At 39.7% G+C, this 13,956-nt stretch overlaps 1 protein-coding gene across 10 annotated transcripts in view; it reads right to left on the bottom strand.

The window, feature by feature from the left end:
- The window catches only part of SLC9A6 (solute carrier family 9 member A6), a 51,124-nt gene extending 38,003 nt beyond the window's left edge, over positions 1–13,121 (bottom strand). For 6 of the 10 annotated variants that reach the window (XR_014075691.1, XM_081564997.1, XM_081564994.1 and 3 more), the window contains exons 1-5: positions 12,723–13,121; positions 3,642–3,841; positions 1,977–2,054; positions 1,626–1,702; positions 1,209–1,321 (exon numbers count right to left, since the gene is read on the bottom strand). Coding sequence is in view for 9 of the 10 variants with exons in the window: in XM_081564997.1 (XP_081421123.1) it covers positions 1,209–1,321; positions 1,626–1,702; positions 1,977–2,054; positions 3,642–3,841; positions 12,723–13,050 (796 nt within the window). In the remaining variant the exon portion in view is untranslated. The remainder of the gene's footprint in view (positions 1–1,208; positions 1,322–1,625; positions 1,703–1,976; positions 2,055–3,641; positions 3,842–12,722) is intronic. The other 4 variants (XM_081564991.1, XM_081564993.1, XM_081564992.1 and 1 more) reach the window with 2 other exon arrangements.
- Between the last annotated feature and the right edge of the window lie 835 nt (positions 13,122–13,956).

Below are 13,956 nucleotides of genomic sequence, written 5' to 3' on the forward strand. Positions count from 1 at the left end.
CCCACTAAAACAAAACCAGAAGTTGTAAGTAATGTAGCCAGTCCAACTGACTGAGATTTCGCCTAGACTTTGAAAAGTTGAGGACTTTGCTTCCAGTAAGAGAACATGGAGAACAGAGACCACTAGCTTCTTCCAAAAACCATCCCATCTTCATACTGATAATGGGAACAGCTACAAACAATAAGGGGGCAGCCTCGACTGTCTTTAAGGAGGTGATTTGCTTCTCAGTTTTAAAAATGCCAGACTACACAAATGCCTCTCTCAAACGTCCTCTGAGCTTTTAAAATCATTTCTTACAGAGTATACAGCATATTTTCCTACTTTCTATAACGCCCTGTGTTATCAGAGTTAACACAGGAATTCAGAGATAAACTTTGATTATGGTGGATGATAATTAAAGAAGATTATTAACTTACAAGGTCAAAGGGTAAAACGAAACAAACCTCTACCAAGAATCCAAAATCTAGTAAAAGAAAACTTGTGTCCTTAGTTCAAAAGATGCAGTCTCTTGCCCCTACATCTTCAGCCTAAACAGTCTCTAAATTCTTAATTTGAATGTAGCTGTGAAGATCACCAATATTACATCAGGAAAACTACAGTCTAACTCATCTAACTCAATACAACAAAATTCACTGTCAAGTCATGATAATATCAAAACTACTCCATAATCAGAAAGCAAATTTTATAAAAATAGTTCTTTAATATATATTACAACTCATCAGTGGCCCCAAATCACACTTGTTCTAGTATAATGGCCTTCTAACAGTCATTTTAAAACAATTTTTCTTACTCTTAAATGCAGATTAGCTAAATGTAAACAGATTTTTAGGGATCTGTTTTCTAGAAGCTTGAAAGGAAATGTATCATCATTGCCCATTCTTAACTAATACAGTTCATCTTCTATACCCTGTCACCTGGGATAGAGACCAACCTAAAATTCTTGAAGGAAATGCTTTACAGTCCTCATCTAAAAAGGATCAAATTGTGGACCAGTAATAGGACATATAATAAAGAGGAAAAAAATTGTGTGTGTAAGCCAAAAGGAGCCATGACTTTTGTTTTTTCCCTCCACAACTGGAAAGTATAGCAAGATGGGGAATATCTAATCCTGAATTCTACACCTCAAAGCAAGAAACACATGCATATGTGTTGCTGGAAAAACACTGTACACCTTAAGTACTTAAGCTCCACATTCATGTAAAACATACCTGGATCAGTTGCCGATACGATGGCACCAAACAGCAGGCAATCTGTAAAGTAAAAATCTCCGGCAAGCTGTCCAGTTACTTTCATCAGTGTAACACAGCCATACATTATTGATCTGTTCAACAAACATATGCCTACTTTAGAAAAAACATCAACTGCAAAAGAAGTTAGAATACAGTAAGAATAAGATGGGTCTACTATTAGTACTTTGTGACTAATCCCAAATTTACTGCATGTCATTTAAATATCATAATGCCTTAGCCTTAAGGAAAATTCAAAGACCTTATCACCTGTATGAATACATTTTACTGCAAAAGTCCTTAGACACATTCAAGAATACAATACTGCAGAAGTCAAATATGCATTATTTTAAAATTATAATCGGGAGGCTAAAAGTGTTTTAAGCTTCAAGTACTCACCCAATTACAAAACAAGAAATTGCGGTTCCAAGAAAAGCGTATGCTAGGATTGACCCAAGGTTTCGAAAGAAATGTCTCTGATAGAAAAAAAGTTTTACTGTGTTAGAATATTCACCAATTATTTTTAAAAGAAAAGGTTTTCTATTCTAGTGTACTATGCTAATATTAAATGCATTATTCATTAAAAGAAATAACTAAGAGAGAATTTTTGTATAGGCATTAAATTCAGCATCTCAAAAGGATAAGGAGAGAGAGAAGTGAGGGATGAACTGCCTATTTCTGAATGTCAACGATGATAAAGCCCATGGAGCATAAGGCTGTTAAAAGCATATGAAATACAAAAGCACTTACTCTTTTCAGACTATATCCCGCATAAAATATGATAGGAGGAAGTAATATGTTGAAAAATACTTCTGGATCAAAAGTAACCTGTTAAAATAAAGAGTTCTTTTAGATGAATTCCCTCAGAAGATTTCTTATTACATTATGAAATGAGCAAAAAGAAAAAAAGATTAAATGTTAAACTGGTGAAAGGCAAGAATATTACCATTGTGGTAACTGAAAAATATTTCATACAGGATAGCTGGTGTTCCACTTCTCAACCAAATGACAAGGAGATAGCACTGGAACAATCAGTTACATTCTATCTATGCAAAGTAGGTTAAAATGATAGCAAAAATCTTTACAATAAGAGAAAGTATGAACATGTCTTTGCTTTAAATAAAGGAGGCCCCAAACTGTTAACATAAAATTTGGGAGTACAGAATTATTGTTGGCAAGAGGAAACAGACTTCTTGTATAGGCAACATCTCTAAAGGTATATGACATAATATAAAAAGTTTCTGTACAAATCAGATTTCTAGTCCTGACAGCCCATTCCTTTTAATATCTATTCCCTATAATAATACAGATGTCCCCTTCTGTTCATAAGGCTGCAGTAGGATTTGACATGAACACAGAGCAGCTATACACATAGCCATGCTAAAATTTCATTTCCTAGAGCTTTTAAGGAACTAGAATTTTCCACAGGTAGAAAAAAACTCTAGCTGCAAAGTAAATTTTAAGTTTGTGTGAAATTTTGAAAAGCATTAAAGATGTCAAGAACACAACCAAGTAGCTGTAAAAGCCAAGTCCTGCCAATGTAGAAAGCAGACGTGGAGGCAAATGGTCAAGGGTGGATGAAAACAGAGACATGAGGCCCTGAGACACGTCAGGATGGGAACTATGAATGGGTCAGGAGAAAGCAGCTCCAGGAATGTCTGGGAGCCAGTAAGACTGAAACCCAACCTACATCAAGGTTCATGCACACCATGGTACAGTACCTGATACTCAGGTTGAGGCCCTTATGAATCAAAGAAAGATTAAATTGTGCTCAGTATACAATCCAAGGGCTTCTCTCATGGCTCAGTGGGTAAAGAATCTGCCTGCAATGCAGGAGACACAGGAGACGCAGGTTCAATCCCTAGTCGGGAAGATCCCTGGAGGAGGAAATGGCAACCCACTCCAGTATTCCTGCCTGAAAAATCCCATGGACAGAGGAGCCTGGCAGGTTACAGTCCTACTGGTTGCAAAGAGTCAGATGGGACTGAGTGACTAAGCACTCTACAACACAATCAAGGCAAGAAAGAATTCAAAAAAATATTCATGGAATATTTTAGGTATTATCAAATAAATGCTATGTGCTAAAGTACTATAAAACTCCAAGGGCCATAAGCAAATTGAAAGAAACATTTATAAATTCTGCTTAACTCAATACTGGTCACCACTTATTACAACTGTAAACATTGCAGAGTGAAACAAAAACAGTTACAGTATTTAGCTTCAATCAGAAAATCAAACTGTAGACATGACAATTTCCTTAGCACTGCATTACATTCATTAGTTGAGGTTTTACTGCATTTGAAAATACTGATTATTCTAAATATCACTAAAAATTCATTATTTTTCTCCTGAATCACTTTGCTGCTTTATATACTTTTTTAAAAATCCAAAGGTTCTCTTTAATGAAGAACTTACCTTTCTAAGCATTTCATTATCTTGAACGTTATTGAGTTCATGTGAACTAATCTCTCCTTTCAGCGTATACTCATAAAATTTTCCACTAACATTTACCAATAAGGTAGTTGGGCTTGACTGCACTTCACAGCTCAGGGTCACGTTATTCACATCGCTTGGAACATGAATGCCATATCGAAGCACAAGGCCCACCAAAAGACCTGGGAATGATAAAAGAATAATATAAGCTCTTCTTTCATACAGAGACTACTTCTTGTGTACCCCACACATACCTCTGGACTAATAACAGAAAATCTCTTATGATAGTTTCCTGTAGTTCAAAATTCATTTTTAGACCAAATGCAGTTACATTTTAAAGTGTTACTAAATTCACAAATCTAAGTGCCCAATATAACTCCAGTGACAGGAGGGGAAAATATCCCCGAGGGTAACAATGCATATTGCATTCCTAGATCAAGATATAAATAAGTGATTAGGAAAGTAACAAAATGAGGAAATACCTTCAGATCATCTGTACGCAGTACATGCTCCAAGGCGTCCCAACCTGACAGTGTAATGTTAGAAATGTGTTTACCACCTCCATCTATTAATACCAATTCACAAGTCCTAACTTCTTGTTATTTTCTTAAGTTATTCCTAAAGCACACAGCTGGCCAAATAATACAATTTTTACAAACTGGAAAGTCAATGTTTGTAGATTGAGTTCTTCTAATACTAAAAGTTCAGATTTTAATTTTAAAATATGCTTCAAAATGAAAACATGGAACAGCAGCCCTGACTTTGACACTATGATATCAACGTATTATTAGAATTTTACCTGGATCATCATATTGATATTCAATTATGCACAATGTTCTAGGTACTATAAACCTAGATTCATCAAAAATGTTTAAAAATGACTTTATTGTGATATAACTCAAGTACCACAAAGTTTATCCTTTTAAACTACAATTCAGTGGCTTCTAGTATATTCACAAAGTTGTATACTGATCACTACTTTCCAATTCCAAAAACATTTTCATTGCTCCAAAAAGAAACCCTAGACCTATTAGCAGTCACTCTCCATTTCCCCCACTCCAACTGTCATCCCCTGCCAGCCACTAATCTACTTTTTCTATAGATAGATCTACCTATTCTGGATATTTCATGTAAATAGAAATCCTACAATATGTGACCTTTTATGTCTGGCTACTTTTCCTTAGCATAATGTTTTCAGGGTTTATCCATGTTGTAGCATGTATCAGTGCTTCATTTCTTTTTATGGTCAAATAATGCTTCAGTGAATAGATATACCTCAACTGCAAATTGAACTCAAACGTCTGGAACTTTCCTTAACTCTGCTTTAATGGTATTTTACCTTCCTGTCTCCTTCCACTCTAACTGGTCAGTCTTTCTTTTAATATATGTGAATGGACTATTATGCTAAGAAGGCCCATAGGGTTCATAAATGAAAACGAGGTCCCTCCTTCAAGTAGCTCTCAGTCCACTTGGCAAAAACAGACTGAATAAACAATTATAACATGATATATATGTATACAAGGTATTATAAAAACAGAAAAGATGTACCTAAGCAACTCTGAGGGAGTGGGACATTAGGAAAGTCTTTCCAGAGGTGTTATCTAAGCAAGTAACAAAGTAAGAGAAAATGGTTTCCCAGGTAGGAGGACTAGCAGTACATATCCAGTCAAAGAGGAGTGAGAAAACATAGCCCATTCAGGGAATCATAAATAGTTCAGGATGGCTGGGATATCAAGTGCCAGGAGTTGAGGTGTGAAAGACTGGCAGGAGCTGAATCATGAAAGACCTTGCATATTGGGGAAGGGAGTTTAGACTTTATCCTGAAAGCAAAATGAAGCCATAGAAAGCCTATAAGCAGGGGCTTGACACCAGATTTCTATTTTAGCATGACTGATCTAGACTATAGAGTTTGGGAAGGTCAGATAAGAAGGCCACTGAGGTTATTCAGGCACTAAGAATGCAGGGCCTAATCTAAGACAGCAGAGATAGGGGGAGAGGGGGATTTTTTAGAAAGTATTATCTTGTAGAAGAATTTGGTGACTGAGAAGACTGGGAGCAAGAGAGATGAAAAACTAAGAGGAACCTAAAGTGACTTGGCAAGTAGGTGGATAAGCTGGGCCAGTGAGTGAGGCAGGGGACAGATTTCTAGGAGAAATGTACAGCTCCATTTTGGACATGTTGAGTTTGATGTACCTGTGATACATGCACAGTTGAGTATGTGGGATCTGGACCTCAAGGAAGGGGGAGGGTCTGGACTGGCGATATACACTTGGCAGTCATAAGATGGTTGAAGTCAAGTGCAGAAGGGATTACCTAGGGAGCAAACAAAGTGAGAAGAGGACTATGGATATATGCCCAGAGTTTTATGCCAAAATTAAGGGGAAGCAGATTTAAGCAAAATTAAGGAGGAGAAGATGATGAAGGAGTCTAAGAAAGAAAAGCCACAGACATAGGAAGAACAGAGGAGGAAGTGATGAAAACTAGTAAATGCTGCAGCAAAGTCAAGGAAGACAAGCCTTAAGGAGTGTCGATTGGGTTTGGCAACAAGGAGGTCACAGGTGACCTTGCTAAGAGCAATTTCAGTGAAGTAGTGGAGGCAGAAGCTAGGCCAGAGTGGGAAGTGATAAAGCAGAAATGGGGAGTGTCAGAGCAGTAGTTTGCTTGGAATGTTGGAGGAAGCAGCAGAGATGAAGGATCCTTCTCGTCAACTTATAGTCACATGTAATTTTTTAAAAATGAGCAGCAATGAGTAACTGGTAAACAGTACAATGACATCGACTCTAAAAAAAACATTTTAACAAAGATTCAGATTTAAAATAAATGAAAGATAAAATGTTAACAAATCATATACCTGATAAGGGATTAAATATCCAAAATAAATAAGGAACTCATACAACTCACTAGCAAAATAACAATCTGATTAAAAACTGGTCAGAGGACCTGAATAGACATTTTTCCAAAAAAGACATACAGACAGGAGGACTTCGCCGGTGGTCTAGTGGCTTCAGCTCCGTGCTCCCAATGCAGGGAGTCCAGGTTTGTTCCCTAGTCAGAGAACCAGATCTCACATGCTGCAAGGAAGATCAGGGATCCGACGAGCTGCAACTAAGATCCAATGCAGCCAAATAAATAAAAATAAATATTAAAAAGACACACAGATGGCCAATAAAAAGATGCTCAACATCACTAGTCATCAGGGAAATGGAAATCAAACCCACAATGAAGTATCACTTCACACCTGTTAGAATGGCAATTCTAAAAAAGACGAAAAACAGCGAGTATTGGGAGGATGTGGGGAAAAAAGAACCCTTATGTGCTGCTGGTGGGAATGTAAATTGTTGGTATAGCCACTATGGGAAACAGTATGGATGTTCCTCAAAAAATTAAAAATAGAAGTACTATATGATCCAGGAATTCTACTTTTGGATATTTATCCAAGAAAAATGAAAACATTAACTCAAAAAGATATATGCATACCCATGTTCACTGCAGCATTATTTACAATAGCCAGGACATGGAAATAACCTAAGTGTCCATTGATGGATAAATGGATAAAAAGATGTGGTGCATATACATCATGGAATATTATTGAGCCATAAAAAAGAATGAAAATTTTGCTATTTCAAACAACATGATGGACATTAAGGGCATTATGCTAAGTGAAATAAGTTGGACAGAGAAAGACAAATATTGTATTCTCTTTTATGTGGAATCTTAAAAAGAATAAAACAAAAAACAAGCTCAATAGATACAAGCTCTGGTGGTTGCCAGAGGCACGTGGAAAGGGATGGGAGAAATGGGTAAAGGGGTATAAATTTATTTAAAATTTAATAAATATTTGTTTAGTCACTAAGTCGTGTCCAACTGTTTTGTGACCCCATAGACTGTAGCCCACCAGGCTCCTCTGTCCATGGGATTTCCCAGGCAAGAATACTGGAGTGGGTTGCCATTTCCTTCTCCAGGGGATCTTCCAACCCAGGGATCGAACCCATGTCTCCTGCACTGGAAGGCAGATTCTTTCCCACTAAGCTACCAGGAAAAGATACACTTTGAAAATATCTCACCTCCAAAAAACAAAATTAAAAAGTGATGGCTGGATATCAACTGTGTTTGATAAACATAACCTGGAAGAGAAAAGGTTATCGCCCCACAGTCATCCTGTCTATATGATATAGAAATAGCTCTTTTTTCTACTACCTCACAAGACCTCCTAATTAAGAGGCTCAGTAGTACTAAGTTGTCCCCTTACATTGATGTGCAAAAAATCACAGTCAAGCCATTACAAGCAGCAATAATATCAGCATAAATTCTTCCCCTATCCCCAAGCCTAACTGTGTAAGGAAGAGTACCCACAGGTTCTACTGCACCCCAACTCAATGCTGAAATGTCACTGGGTGTCCTGAGGAGTGCTCAGCACTTGGACAAATTTTATACCCTGGCAGTTAAAACACCAGCAAGGAGAATAATTACTTAGGTTGCAAAAAAAATCAGATCTTATTACAGCATCAGACAGCTGAACAATTAGAATTTCTTTGAATGAAGTTGACAGATCAAGTTAACTTGGGCTCTGTGAAAGGTCAAATCCTAATCATGGAGTTAAGGCAATTCTCAGTAAAGAGAAAATACACAAAAGGAGTGCTTTGTTAAGGGAGTAAGGCAGAAAATTCTCGCTTCCTACACAGAGGCACAAAAAATATTGATATCATGACATTTAAAATTACCACTGTCAAGCAACAAAGTGTACAACCACAAAGAGATATCTTTCACAAGAGACAAGTCCCTCCCCTCCTACACATTCCTGACCCTCTTGTGCTGGAGATCCTCCCAAGGACTGAGGACTCAGGCCCTCTGGACCCAAGGCCCAACCACTGTATGAGTCCCATAGTGGAAACTGGTTTTTTAATGGATTTCAGCACATCCTTCCAGCTTATCATACTAGAAGCCTCTGATAGTCAAAAATATGGAAGGAACATCACTGGGGTATTAAGTATGGCCAAAACTGATAAAGATTTCTACAGATTAAAAATATTTGCATATGTGTGTATATATGTATATAATATTTATCTGCTTCTTGAAGAATGCTGTTAGATTCGGTCTTAAAAGCTAACCCAACTATTACGAATCTCAGTCATTATTTTCTCATCTATAAAATGGGGATAAATGACTTTCCCAACATTATTTGGCATTGACAAAACCAGAATTAAAAATCTGCACTTTCTATTTCCAAAGTCTCTATAATTTTCTCATCGCCTCCTGGCTCTCATGTCACTAACTTGTTCTCTGGTGGTTATGCCTCCATTCTCTCACAGGTTTCCCTCACAACTCACTTTAAAACCTCTGTAACTTTAAGTATTAACTCCCTTCATATCTGATCTTATGAAATTTAATATAACATAGTGAAGGAGAAAAAGCACAAGTTTGGAGGGCAGATAAAAGTATCAATTCTGGCTCCATCAAGTTCTAGTCTGTGATTCTAGGGTAGATAATCTCTCATAGAACCTCAGTTTCCTCACATGTAGTGATGATAATACTAACATAGTTTGCTTTCATAGATAAATTTTATCTCTTCGACATGAGGTAATATGGTTTAAGGGGCTAAGAGAATGGGGCTCTGAGGCTGACTGACTGAACTTAATACTTACAAGTTATGTGACTTCAGGCAGGTCACTGAACCTCCCTGTGCCCCAATTTCCTCATCTGTAAAATGGGAAAGATAATAGTACCCATCTCACAGGGTCGTTACAAGGTTTAAATGAGATATCTGGAGACCATCTAGCAGTGTCTAACATTATAATGCTCAGTAAACACTTCCTATTCAGTCACTAGATTGTAAGTGCTTTGTGGGCAGGAATGATGACTCATCTGTATTTCCCATCACGTCTCAAACATCAAAGACAATAAATATTTATTGATGAATCACATTAGTTAAACTTAGGACTCCGGATGCTGTAGTTTAAGGCATAATAAGTACTGCTTCCTTGCTTTTTGCTTTTTACACCACCTAAAAGCACAGTGCAGTTTTCAGACTTACTAACGGTGACTCACTTTGAAGCTTCTTAAGCAAACTAGCCCAATGAACAGAACACTTGGGTGCTTCAACATTGCGTTTGTAACTAGGCTATATTACAATCTAGAAAGTGACCACGTTGGCAACTTAATCTCGCTTTCTTTTTTTACCCTTGCCTCTCAAAAAGATAAAGGAGAGGCTTACTTTAAGTAGCATTTTTCCAGGATTTAGGTAGCTAAATCATCAGTGGACTGAATCTTGGCGATCTGGACATTCCCAGAGTAAGAAGTCTTTTCATCTGGAAGTAAAGCTAAAAAATAAAGGTCTTAAAGTACTATATTAACATAATAGCTATAATGGTACAAGAGTTGTAAGAAAAGGTAAATGACACATGGTAATTATGACTAGAAAATGTCCTAATTTTCATGGCACTGAAAGTACTTTGACTGAGCCCCACCTATTCTCAAACTGGATTTGGGAGTTGGTCAGGAGGCTGTTCATCCACAGCCCCTCATCGCCCATATTGAGAAAATGGGACAGGCTAAAGAATGCCAAGTCATGGCAAATCAACCCGATTTGACACCCAGGTAAATCTCTTTTGCTTTATATTCCACAAGAGACACTCTTATTTTTACTTCACAGAACACCAACACTAAGGTACTCCATCACTTTTCATTAACTTAGAAACATCAGGGAAGGAAATCAGTAATCCCACTTTTCTCCTTTTACCCAAGAATTAGAGGAGGTTAATGATATCAACTACCAAAGAACAAATATTGTCAGGGCAATTCTAAGTCCCTATTTGATTTTTGTAAAAAATACTATGTCTGCCTCTTAACTTACAAGACTGAGTCAATTAAAAGAATCATTCTGAGCCTAACCTGAGAAAATGCAGTTATAACAGCAATAATAATGCAATTGAAACTCTCATTTAATGAGCATTTACTTAGGGGTCAGATACTGAGCTAAAAAGATTTCTTCCTCACAATAATGCTACTATCATTGTTCCTAATTTATAGATGACAGTGTAAGAAGGTGAACTTGCCCAAGATCACAGAGCTATTGGCACAGTGAGATAGGAACCCAGGTCTGACTCGAAAGCATGGGCTGGAAATTACAGTGATGGTCTGTTTTTGTATGGTATAAGAGCTAAGAGTGGCTTTTAAATTTTTAAAGGTTTACAAAAAGAAAAAAAACAAAACAAACATTTTCACAACACAGAAATTGATGTGATCCACAAAGCAGACAATATTTACTCTGCGGCCCTTTACAGAAACAATTTGCAGACCTGTGATCTAACCATCTTGAACCACTTTATCATACTCTCTCTCTATAGGAAAGAGGTTACAGTCATCGTTTCCTTATTTTAACACCATATACTCATTTGGCATTTAATGGAATTTAAGATCCTTTATTTTCTTTATATGACTTGTCTACCCAAGAAGGGTAAGTTCTTTTAAGGTAGGGATCATATATTTCTTTGTATTTTCTGTGCATAACGTAGTAAGCTGAGTAGCAAATGTTTGTTGAGGATAGTAAATAAATCACACACTGTTACACAGAGAAATTAAACAGATACACAGTTTATCTCACTAACTCAGCTTAAGGAGTGATGCAAATAGAATACAAAAACATGAAATATGAAAACCACCACCCAATATATCTAAAATCTAAGAATCTTAGGAAGCAGAGATATTTTGCACACAGGCTTAGAATTTTATTACCTTACAAATGAAAAATAAGTCTGAGTTCCTGCATTTTCCTGATACACACAGCTACCTTTCCTTGCTATGATATCTTTGAGCTGCACATTCCAGAAGTCTGTAGTTACTGGAAAGGGATGGGGGTGGGGAGGTACGTGGAGAAATGTCTTTTTATGCCAAGGCTTTCTCCCACCTATCTGCAAGTCTGAGACACAAAGCTCAACAAGCTCATCAGTTTAAGCCTGTTTCAAATGAAGATAATCTTCACTCATGAACTGCAGAGAAAGGACTGTTTATCTGCCCTCATCTCTCCAGCCATATATGCCCTCGTGGTCATCCTAGATTAAAACAGCAATATGCATCTTTTCCTCTCATGAGGCCCCAGCAGAGCCCAAATTGCCTGAGTCTGTGGTTTGATTTGCCCTTCTCCCCTTATGATCAAAAAATAAAGATAAATAAGAAATCTCAAAAAGAAAGCACACTAAGACACAAGAACTGAAGCCATTTACTCAACAATCTGTCAATAACCTTATGCCACCAGCAAGTCACCCATCGCACTGCATATGCGCAGTGTTCCTAATTACTGTTTGGTGGAACTGTTCTGACCATCCTGTAGTACAATACGCTGCTGGAAGATCTTTATCTCTTGTCCTTACCTCGGCACAGCCTGAATTAGAAGAGTCAACCATACGTATTCATATCAGATATCACAAGCCTAGTACAATACATCAGGATGTTATCAAAATTGCCCTAAGCCGCCTTCGGCTTCTTTCTTGTTCAGGTTTTTACTTGGGCTACAGGGGAGTCAGCTTTTCATTCTCAACCTCCAAAAGACAGGGCGTAGCAAGAGCTGGGTGATGGGGAAAGGTGGACTCTGGCTCCTACAGAACGCCAGATGCTGAGCAGCAGAGATACCGCTGCAGCTTCAATGGACCTTAAACGAGCTGACATCCCAGAGAAATGGATAGCTGGACTGGCTTCCCCTCCCCCAGTCCTCAACCCAATCCGAGACACCGCACCCACTCCCTTCCCATCCTCAGTCCCGGGTCCCGAGCTCGGTAGGCAGAGGCGGAGAGGAGCGGTGCGGAAGAAAAAGGAGGTGGGGTCGGAGGGAAAATAGGGTGGACTGGAAGAGGAAAGGGGGACGCGAGGCCGAGAAAACGGGAGACGAGGCAGGGAAAAAAAGGGGGCGACGGAGAGAAACGGAGATCCGGGAGAAAGGCGAGGCGGAAAATGGAAGCAATGGTAAGGGGAGCCGTACGTAGGCCGAGTACAGCCAGGAGAGGAGGTGAGGCAGCCGGCGGACAGAGAAAGGGGGAGCGCCCGGGGCAGACACGGGGTTGAGACACTTGCCATAAATCATAGCCAGGCCGGTTTCGTGCAGGAAGCGGGCCCGGCGGTGCTTGAAGAGCCAGATCGTGAGAATGGTAAGCGTGAGCAGCAGGATGAAGATGAGCAGGTTGGCGCTGTCCTGCCGGTGGCTCTCCTCAGCTTGCTTCTCTGACACGATTTCCTCGTCCATGGCTCTCGCTTCTCCGCCAGCGCCGTCCGAAACCCCGGCCCAGCCAAAGACGCCCACTGCGAGAAGTAACCAGAGCGGCCGCGTGAGGCGGCGGGCCCGGGGGCCGCCGCCGTCAACGCCGCGGCGGAGGGGCGCCCGCAGCCAGCCGCGTCGAGCCATGACCCCCCCCCCACCGGCCGCCCCGCTCCTCACCCGCAGCCGCCCGCTGTCGGACCACTCCCCGAGGGCTCACGGGAAAGGGGCGGGGCCCCAGGGAAGCCGTCGGAGCGCGCGCCGCCGCCGCCGCCGCCGCCGCCGCTCTTAAAGCGGACGCGCCACTCCCAGCTTGCTGGGGCCTATGACTTTGGCTTTCTGTCCCCCGCCACATCAGCTTCCCCCCAGGCTCCGCTGCCAGGAAAAGAAAGGCCGTCGAATCTAGTCCACCGCCTTCTGGAAAAGAAACCTGGGTTCAGCGTAATCAAAGCAGTGGCAGATTGTGCTCAGTCTAGTTTGATCCCATTCTTAAAGGTCTCAGAGGAACGGATCTTTCATAACCCATCTCAATATTGTCCCCCAGTGTCTCTTAACAGGATAAGAAGTTGTCCTCTTGGGAAGGGCCTAAATCTCCCATCTTTAATTTAAATTGGATTCTCCTTTTTGTGTCCTCAAAGGGGGAAAAAATAGCACTGTAATAGTTCATAAATAATTGACTCAAAGGCAAGGATTCTGCGTGTGTCTTTATGCTCGGTTTTCTTTACACGTAAACACTCTATGTAAGTCATCTCTTACAGATAAACTCCTCAATCTCGCAAAGATTCAGTCGGTTTGTGCTCAAATTTCCCTGTGCTCTAGTCTCCTCCCTCCCCAGGAAGAAATCTTTTGTGATGTGATGGGTTTCTCCTTTTCCTCTTTCTCCTTTCCTCTGCCATCTTAAAGGAGATTTCCCCAGCTCAGAAGCCACCTCTAACACCATATCTCATCTCTCTTCTTCAAAGAGTATTTCCTCTGTTTTCAGCCTCTCAACCTTGCGCACCAGAATTTTCACAGTTCTCATCACTCTGAGAACAGTGGATTTCTATTTTCTCC

This window comes from Giraffa tippelskirchi, chromosome X (assembly GCF_054371585.1).
Source record: "Giraffa tippelskirchi isolate mGirTip1 chromosome X, T2T-mGirTip1v1.2.pri, whole genome shotgun sequence".
NCBI classification, from domain to species: domain Eukaryota; kingdom Metazoa; phylum Chordata; class Mammalia; order Artiodactyla; family Giraffidae; genus Giraffa; species Giraffa tippelskirchi.